Source organism: Myotis brandtii, unplaced genomic scaffold (assembly GCF_000412655.1).
Source record: "Myotis brandtii unplaced genomic scaffold, ASM41265v1 scaffold125, whole genome shotgun sequence".
In the NCBI taxonomy this organism is placed as follows: domain Eukaryota; kingdom Metazoa; phylum Chordata; class Mammalia; order Chiroptera; family Vespertilionidae; genus Myotis; species Myotis brandtii.
In genome coordinates, this window is record NW_005354385.1 from 10,433,868 (window position 1) to 10,444,164 (window position 10,297).

At 43.1% G+C, this 10,297-nt stretch overlaps 1 protein-coding gene across 1 annotated transcript in view; it reads right to left on the reverse strand.

The window, feature by feature from the left end:
• The window catches only part of ACVR1C (activin A receptor, type IC), a 42,665-nt gene that overhangs the window by 16,436 nt on the left and 15,932 nt on the right, over window positions 1-10,297 (reverse strand). Inside the window, exon 2 of the mRNA XM_005859330.2 lies at window positions 5,157-5,396. Within this exon, the coding sequence (XP_005859392.1) occupies window positions 5,157-5,396 (240 nt within the window). The remainder of the gene's footprint in view (window positions 1-5,156; window positions 5,397-10,297) is intronic.

Consider the following 10,297-nt stretch of genomic DNA (forward strand, 5'->3'; position numbering starts at 1 on the left):
CTCAGCCCGGCCTGCACCCTCTCGCAATCTGGGACTGCTGGCTCCTAACAGCTCGCCTGCCTGCCTGCCTGATTGCCCCTAACCACTCTGCCTGCCTGTTTTATCTCCCCTTACCACTCTGCCTGCCTGCCTGATTGCCCCTAATTGCCTCTGCCTTGGCCCCCCGCTGCAGTGGCTTCGTCTGGAAGGACGTCCTTAATGACGTCCGGAAGGTCGTTCAGCTATCCGGTCTAATTAGCATATTATGCTTTTATTATTATAGATAGTGCAGAGATTAATAGCACAAATAAGAAAAACCTGGCTTCACATTTCAGCTGTGCCACATGGTAACCATGGGCAAGTTATTGAACTTCTCTAATTTTTGCCTTCCTTGTCTAAAAAACAGGAGGTAATAGTATCCCTCATCTCATAGGGATACTATGAGAATTAGCAAGCATGGTAAGCTCTTAGCACAGTATCTAGCATATTACACACTCAGTAATAGTTAGTCCTTAATATTATGTCTTAGGTCAAATTACTCAGAGCCAATAATAATGCTTACAAAGAGGTATGTCCTAATGATTTGGTTAAATGCTTTTGCTGTGTTAAATAAAATAGCACAGTAAATTCTATCCATTTAAGTAAGTGTACCTAGCTATTCAAACTATGCACAGGGAAAGGACTGAAAAAGGAAATATACTAAATGCTACTTCTATTTAGTGGCATCAAAGGGAACTGTGATAGGCTTCTTTCTAATATTGTACATTTTCTTAATTTCTACAGTGGGTATATGACTCTTATAATTAGAGGAAAACAGATAAAGAGTTTCCAGTAGAATTTAATCTAGAGAGTCATGTGCAGTTGTCACTGTGCTCGATAGTGGGGAAACCCTCAGAGCAACAACTGCGCAAGCTCCGGAGGACTCGCCTCTGCTCCTGAGATGAGCCAAGGTGTAGTCACATGTTCTCAACCTCATGAGAACCACCCACTATGGATAAATAAGCACAGACTGTAAGTTTGCTATTATGGGTCTCAACAATTAGTCACAAAGCCCCACAGCCATAAAGTTCTTCTTAGATCATCTGATTCAACTTATTCATTTTAGGAAAGAGAAAATGGGGGGGGGGGGGCAGTAATCACGAAGTGGCCCAGGAATAAGCTGTTAGTGGGGAGGCAGATTTACAACCAAAACACTGGTCTTCAGTCCAGATCAGGGGTGGGCAAACTTTTTGACTCGAGAGCCACAATGGGTTCTTAAACTGGACCGGAGGGCAGGAACAAAAGCATGGATGTGGAGTGTTTGTGTGAACTAATATAAATTCAAAGTAAACATCATTACATAAAAGGGTACGGTCTTTTTTTTTTTAGTTTTATTCATTTCAAACGGGCCAGATCCTGCCCGCGGGCCGTAGTTTGCCCACGGCTGGTCCAGATTCTTGCTTTCTCACCATTTAGTGCAGTGGTTCTCAACCTTCTGGCCCTTTAAATACAGTTCCTCATGTTGTGACCCAACCATAAAATTATTTTTGTTGCTACTTCATAACTGTAATGTTGCTACTATTATGAATTGTAATGTAAATATCTGATATGCAGGATGGTCTTAGGCGACCCCTGTGAAAGGGTCGTTCGACCGCCAAAGGGGTCGCGACCCACAGGTTGAGAACCACTGATTTAGTGGATAAGATGCATTTCTCCCCTGCTGGGAAGATTGCTAGCAGCAAACTATATGGGCTATTTTTGTAGGCTACAGTCAGTTTTACCATTTGACCACACACAATAAAAGTTGTACTAACAATTATTAAGCCAAATCTCAACCTCAATCTCTCTCCTCCCTTCCCCGACATGCACACACATACTCACAAAAACATCACCACCAACAATCGTTACCAACAACAATGCAACGATATTTGGTTAGAGAACTAGATAAGCCAATGCTTTCAAACTGAAAATTGATCAAGCACCCAATCAGTGCCACACACCAGGGACAAAGTAAGACATGACCTAAGGTACTCAGTACAGCAATTAAGTTGAGACTGTAAAACTCAATGAAAGTTGCCTCGGTATCATTCAAAGCAGCCCCCCAAGATAATCTAATTCTTGGGTTGTCCACTTAGAGATTTCGTTTGAAGATACATGGATGTTGCTTCTCCTCCTGGTTCATTTTATTCTTTTTCATGGGAGTTGTAGGAGCGGATGCCTGTCTGATGGAACATGGCACCTTCATGTCACCGTCAGATTTCTCCTCCTGGTTCATTTTATTCTTTTTCATGGGGGTTGTAGGAGCAGATGCCTGTCTGATGGAACATGTCTGATGGAACATGGCACCTTCATGTCACCGTCAGACAGAAGTGCTCTATCATGAGAGCAAAGCAGCAGCCTATCCAGTCTCTTAGAAGCCACTGAGACACTGTCCACTCTCAGAGACAGCCCAGGAACACAGCAGTCCATGTTCCTCTCTCGCAGGCATTACGTCTCTTTGAAATTGGTCCCTGACCAGGTCAAGGATAAGCTTCACAATTTTTGTTTCTCAGCACTTGACAAAGTTGCCTCTCGTTTAAGGTCACCGGCCAATTAAGAGAAGCAGAACCGCCGATCCCCTCTGCAGGGAGGGTTGGGGGAGGGAGCTTTTGTGGCAGAAGCCTTGCTGCAGACAAACCAGCTCTGCTTATGAAAGGCAGTGCTGCCCTCACTTACTTTAGCCAGTGGTCACTGCCAAGGACGTATATGCAGCTGGCCTAGGGGAACAGTGCCTAAAGCTCTTTCGAATTGTGCATTACAAAAGTCATCCCTGCACGGGTACATTTACAGCTTTCTTTTTAGGATAACCTAAAGAGGAGAGAGTCCGGCAGTCAATAAATCCAGACTCGGGTTTAGAGACGCACAGAAGGAGCAAAAAAACTGAATGTTAATTTTTCATTGTATGTCCTGGCTCATGACTACTTTGTTAAATTAAATATACAGTCTCCAGTTATAAAATCTCTAGAACGTTTATTTGAAAGGAAAATCCTTGGTCATATTAAACATATTCAGAGTTGCTCCAAAATACACATTTCAACCTAACACGGGTGAACTGAAATGTCTGGGTGGTAATTAAGTAGACGGTTATTTAATCACTTGAACCTCGTGAAGAAATTATTTAAGGTTCCAAGGAACTTGGCACAAATCAGAGCTCTCTGTGCACATATTCTGTGCCTACACTGTTGCCAGCGCTCAAAATATTAGGGCACAATGGGCCCCAAAATGTAATACTCAAGGAAGAAAAAAGTAGTGAACTGAACAAGTTTTACTTTTAAAGAAAGAATACCATCTTTCTAGCCAATAAATTGATTTGGATTTCAGTTTTATAAACTTTGTTGTTTGGAGACACGTTGCCAACGTTCCTCCCCTGGACATACGCCACCTAATCTGTGCAGTGAGGGTGTAAACGTTGAGATGTTGGTCAGTGAGAGGGCAGGCAATCTTGCCCCAGAAGCAGCCAACTACCTGGGTTCCCTGGGTGACACGATCAGGCCTCTCTTTTCTGGACTCTGTGGTGAGTCCATAGCTATATCATATTACATATGATGCTCATATAGATGCCAGTGCCTCTCTCTTGTTTACCCCTGTTAACTGTGTCTGTCTGTGTGCTCCTTGAAATATGTTTGGGGTCATCATCCTTAATAATCCTTCCAAAGCAAGGGGGGATGCAGGGGCGTCTGACATGGCTCAGCTAGCCTCACCCTAGTCCACATTTCGGCAGCACCGCATGCTGACAGGATTTCTGGACATGTACATGAGGGCAGGGAGCCTGCTGCCCCTTCGGGAGTTTGTTAAACTCCGCTCTATCACCAGAAACCCACAAAGCCCTCAGACGCTTTGTGCTATGAGAAAGGCTCATTAGGCCAGAACACAGCCCTGTACTTGAGTTGTGTCAGCAGGTCCTGGAGTTCCATTAAAGAGGAAGAGAATTATCATACAACCTCAGCAGCAAAAGCCAGCACACCAATGCTCTGCTCTTCCCTTTCATCTTTCGTTTCTGTGCTTTAAGAACATAGTCTTGATTTTAATTTCAGGTCAGCTCCCTGGGAACTTCCCCCACACATCCCAGGGGTACCTACAGATTCAGAAGACCTTCATAACCACAAGCGAAGGTGCTCTAAGTACATCACTTTGCATAACTGAGTTCTCTTGCTCAGAACTCAGCTCCTTAGATATAGTAACTCCTTTGTGCACATGAACCATTACCAGGAGGGCAATAATTTTTCTTCCTCATCATAATGGAGAGGGGAGAGCAGAGAGACTCTTTCATGCTTCAGGAATTCTGCCAGAATGAGAATCTGAATACCTAAAGGCTCAAAAGCCAATGGAAAAGACTTAATTCTTTAGGCCATGACGGTTTTTTCTCTTCTTCTAATCCTAAAATTAACTTCTATGTCAGAACTTAGCATGTACCAGATGAAGCATTTGAAATGACAGAATTCATATTGGGGTCCTTTTTTGTTAAAAATTGTTTTTACTGGTTTCTTTACTTTTTAACCCTCACGCAAGGTATGTTTTTATTTATTTTAGAGAGAGAAGAGGAAGAGAGAGAAACATTTATCGGTTGCCTCCCATACACACCCCAGCTGAGGATCAAACCTACAACTTTTTGGTGTACTAGTATAGGACAATGCTCCAACCAACTGAGCCACCTGGCTAGAGCTGTTTTTATTTATCTATATATATAAAAGCCTAAGTGACCGAACGACTGGTTAGTATGATGCGCATTGACCACCAGGCGGCAGATGCTCAACACAGGAGCTGCCCCCTGGTGGTCAGTGTGCTCCCACAGCAGGAGCACCACTCAGCTGACAGATGGGCGCCAGACACCAGGCTCATGGCTGGTGAGCGGCCGCTGCCCACCTCTACGACTGCTACCAAGCAGTGGCGGCAGGTCAGCAGGGCTGGAATGAGCAGGAGCAGTGTGGCGCCTGGCCCAGGCTTGGGCTCCTCCCCGGACTGCTGGTTTCAGCCACATCCCCTAGGTGGCCTGCAGGGATCGGGCCAAAACCAGCAGTCCGACATCCCCCGAGGGGTCCCATATTGCAAGAGAGCACAGGCCAGGCTGAGGGACCTCACCAGTGCACACATCCCTGTACCGGGCCTCTAGTATTTAAATAAGAGTTTCCTCACTTAAGAAATGGACCACGGGCACATACCAGATCCGGATCCAGAGGCGGTCACATCGTAAATCAGATCTTTCAGAGTTTTCCCAGCATTTACCAGGTTGCATTCAGAGAGGGGCTCCTCCACATTCGGCCTCTTTTTCTTCCTGTTGCTACACTGTCGACCTTGGCATGCCCAGATGCTCAGCACTGCCGCCACGGACAGCAGGCACACTGGCACAGTAATAACAACGGTCAGCTCCATGGGTCCGAGTTTGGGGGCATTTGGTGAGGCTGCGGTTTAAAAAGAACATGACCATCAATCAACCCATTTAAAATATTTTAGAAATTGGAAATGTGATCACCAACATTTCACATCAGTAATGTGCAGTGTACACTGATGACAGTTGACAAAGGCTCGCTGTGTTGTATACAAGGATGGGAAAGGAGGCTGAGGTCAGGCTGCAGCTAGGAATACCTATGTCAGGTGCCAATGGAGACAGAATTAGGACCACGGAAAGCACTCACACGGGGGTTTCTTTCTTTCCTTCTCTCTTTCTTTCTTTCTTTCTTTCTTTCTTACTTTCTTTCTTTCTTTCTTTCTTTGCTTATTTATTTATTTATGTTAATCCTCACCCAAGACTATTTTTCCATTGATTTTTAGAGAGTGGAAGAGAGAGAAGAGACAGAGAGAAACATCAATATGAGAGAAACATATCAATTGGTTGGCTCACACACATGCCCCAACTAGGGCCAGGGATCAAGCCTGCAACCGAGGCATGTGCTCTTGATCAGAAATAACCTGGAATCCTTCAGTCTACAGGCCAACGCTCTATCCACTGAGCCAAACCAGCCAGGTCAGGGATCCTTTTTAAAACCTCTAAGCATTTGACATTTTTCTCCTATTTTCTCCCCATTTTCCAGCAGCCCATTCTTAGAGCACATTCATTCATATTCATTCATGCCACAAGTAATTACTGAGCTCCTGCAATAATTTGTTGCCACCATTCCAAGTGTGGAGATACAGTGGTGAGAGAGACCAAATCCTTGCTCTTGTGACACTTATGTTCCACGCACCCAGCAGGAGGAGATAAGTGCTATGAAGATAAAGGAAGCAGAAGAAAGAGACAGTGTGATGGCCAGCGCTACTTTAGATAGACTGATCCTAGAAGGCCGCTCTGACAGCTACCACAGAAGGTGTCTCAGGGAAGTGTGTTCCGTCAGAGGGACAGCAAGAGTAAGGTGCTCTGAGATAGAGACCTACTGGTGTGTTCAGGACAACCTAGGCCTCGAGTGAGGTAGACCAGGAGACAGATAGAAAGAAACGGGGCCAGGGAAGAAAAGAGAGGAAGGGCATGTGGGGTCTTACAGGCTCAAAGGACTGGGAATTGTATTCTAAGTAGAAGCTCCTGCAGGATTTTGAGCAAGTGAAATATGATCCAACTTAATATTCTGTGTGGCTGCTATGTGAAGTCACTAGGAGCACAAGAAGAGACAAATGAGAAACCTAATGAAATAATCCTGGCAGGAAATGATGGTCTTGGCTGACAACCCTATCTAAAATAGTCCTTCCTTCTCATTCCCCATTCCCTCTCTATACTCTTTTCCTGTTTTATTTTAATTCCTGGATCTTACTGCCACCTGGCACATCATATATTCATTTATCTATTATTTGATTTCCTCCAAAGAGCATACGCTTCATGAAAGGAAGAACTTTGCCTGCTTTGTTCCCAACGATGTCCCATTTTACAGTGGTAGATGGTCAATAAGTAGATCTTGAATAGCAGAGTCACTAGAAGTTTTACTAGTTTTGTACTTTTATTAAGTAAAGGATAAGATTTTTCATTTCAGAAAAATAAATATGATAGTTGAAACCAAATAACATCAGGATATAATTAAATTTGGCACTTTAATTTTAAAATACATGTAGCCAATTTTTTTTAAAGTTCGTCCTATATCTAAGAAATCTTTTTAACTTAGAAAAAAACAGTGATACGTGAAAAATCTATGATGTCAGATATTGCCTGTGTTTTTCCAAGAAGTTATTTTGACACTTGAAATAAGCACGTAGTTCGTTTTTTTCACGCACTACAGACAGCCTCAGCATCAATTTAATTTTATCCTCTAGTCCTAGCATCAGGGGATGTTGATTTTTGTTTTCAATAAACCTTAGGGTATATTTAATAGAATAGGGATACATAATTCTGGAGTCTTAACCTAATTATAGGTTCTCGAACATCAAGGAGAAGAAAAATGCAGGCTTTGGAGAGAGAGAAGCAGGTTATATGTGGCTATTGTGCCTTGAGCAAATTGCACCCTCCCCTAGCACCTCGCCAGTTGCTCTGCATAGGCCAGTGAGAGGGTTAGTTAGACAGGAGGCATCGGAATCAATAGCATAACACCTGCACCTTAGAGTCTAGACAAATTACCTTGATAATGGACCTTGTGAATTAAGTCACTCCTCAGACTTCCTTCTTTGTAACTGACAACCATAGACTTGTATTAAATGTAATTACATTTTTTTTTATTGATTTTTTTTGATTTTTTACAGAGAGGAAGGAAGAGAGATAGAGAGTTAGAGAGTTAGAAACATCGATGAGAGAGAAACATCGATCAGCTGCCTCCTGCACACCCCCCACTGGGGATGTGCCCGCAACCCAGGTACATGCCCTTGACCGGAATCGAACCTGGGACCCTTCAGTCTGCAGGCCGACGCTCTATCCACTGAGCCAAACCGGTTTCGGCAATGTAATTACATTTTACTTACCATTGCAACCAGAATATATTAATATAATTTGAAAACAATTGTTATGTAATTCTAAAGGACAAATAATCAAAATCCTCAAAATTGTGTACATAGAAGTTTCATTATAATCCTAAAAATAGTAGTCTAGCTACAACCAATGAGTAAAAGATTTAAAGCTGTTAAGTGAACTTTGGAAACAAACATAACTCATGCTCTTCTACTTTGCCTCCTGCGTTTTGGCAGATCACCAGGTTGCCTTCTCCTGCGTGTCTCAGGATTCCTGTGAAATCATTAGAAGTTGTACAGGGGCATACAGGGAGAGCTTGGCCTTGAGTGTTCTTACGACAAAGGGTAAGAGTTTTCTAACTTGACTTTGCTTTAGAATCATTAACCATGGCACTTGCAACTTCTGAAGTTTGCTTATAAAAGCATTATTAAGCATTTCACATGGATCTTTCAAATTTACATCTCAAGTTTTATCTATATGTTTATGTGCTCACAAAAGTATTCTAAGGAAGCCACAGAATACACTCGATCACTTGCAATTTACATAAACATCTATTTAAACATGTTTTTTTTTAATAAAATCCCACTATTGGATACATTTATATGGGTAAATTTTATTTTGATACATGTTATAAGGAACTATCAATATAAACATCACAGTTAAAAAGCTTATTGATTCCCTCATTTTAGTGAAGCTCCCTTATGCATTGCTCAGATCATCACTATGGCAACCAATAAGGAAGCAAAAGGTCAGCAACCCTGAAAATAGAATAATGCTCGAGAGAAGGCTACTGCTTTCAGGAATGTTTATTACACAAGGGTAATGTTTCTTTTTCATGTGAATAAATTTACTGATACAAGTTAGTAAGAAAAAAAGATTACTCAGCTAGAAAAATGCTAGCAACACCATCCAGAAAGACCTCCCAAAACACTGAGCAATTTTTAAAGCAAACATTTGTAAAATAGTCTTCTAAGTCAAATGTTGATTGTCATCTTCATAGGAGATAAATGAAGAAAAACTGTAGCCTACACTCCATGAGTCATGGTAGAAGGAGACAATGGTGCAGTTAAAAAGACATTTTGATAAGTTACCTCTGATTAGCATATTAATTTTAAGAGCAGGTTTTACATTTTTTATCATAAGGGAACACTTATTATTTGATCATTCCCAATTTTTGAGATTGTCCATTGAGATGCATTCCCCATGGGGGGGGGGGGCGGGGATATGTTAATCCCAAAAATGAGGTCTGAAAAATGCTGCATTGCTAATTATAGTTACTTCACTCCCTAGTAATTAAATAGAAGAGGATGGGGAGCAAAAGAGAGAAAAGCACTAGTCTAGATGAGTCAGAGCCTCGCTCACAAATATCTCCCTTATGTAAGTTCCACATGCATTAAACCAAGACAATGCAGAGAAAGGGAGTAGTAACAAATGAATAATTAATAATTTTATTCCTCAAAAAAACAGAGTGACACACTAAGCAATGAGAAATCTACCAAACCTTCATGATGACCACCTTTTAACCTGCCATTTTAAAGCATCTTTATATGTGGGTACCATCATTTCAAACATTTGCTTGATGGTAATGAAAATACATTTCTAATTGGTTTCTTGTTGCTTTACTAAATTGGTTCAAAGACTGGGTCCAGATGGATTGGCTTGTATAATGTTGCACCGAGGACAAATCTCTAAGGGGGATGCCAGAGAAGGTGGGCACCATCCACACCCTCGTGGCATTTAGACTCTACCAAGGAATACATGATCCAGCTAGGGGACAATTCCAAAGCAATTTTGTAAGTAAAAATATGGAGGAAACTTATTGTAAGATCAAGGGAGGTGGGAGAAAAAAATCATCATGAAGAGTTCCATTCATGATGAATCAATCTACACTAATAAAAGAGAAACATGGTAATTAGCGTACGACCGCTACCCTTTTCATTGGCTAATCAGTGAGTATATGCAAATTAACTGACAACCAAGATGGCGGATTTGCATATGTCGGCTCCAAGCCACAGACTGAGGCTTTAGGCCTGGGTAAGGGAGGAGCCAGCCAACGATCACTGAGCCAGCGATGGTTGATGGCAGTGATGGCGGGGGGAACCGGGGTGGAGCCAGCCAGCGATCATAAATGGCGGTGGTGGAGGGGAGCTGGGGGTGCCCTGGCCCAGGCCTAAAGCCTTGGCCAGAGGCTTTAGGCTTAGGTCGGGGAGGAGTCAGCCAGCGATTGTTGATGGCAGCGGAGGTGGGGAACCAGGGCGGAGCCAGCCAGCGATCAGCTGAGGCGGGAGCTGGGGTTCCCCAGTCCAGGCCTAACCCTTGGCCAGAGGCTTTAGGCTTGGGCCGGGGAGGAGCCAGCCAGCGATCGGCTGCGGCGGGAGCTGGGGGTGCCCCGGCCCAGGCCTAAAACCTTGGCCAGAGGCTTTAGGCTTGGGCCGGGGAGGA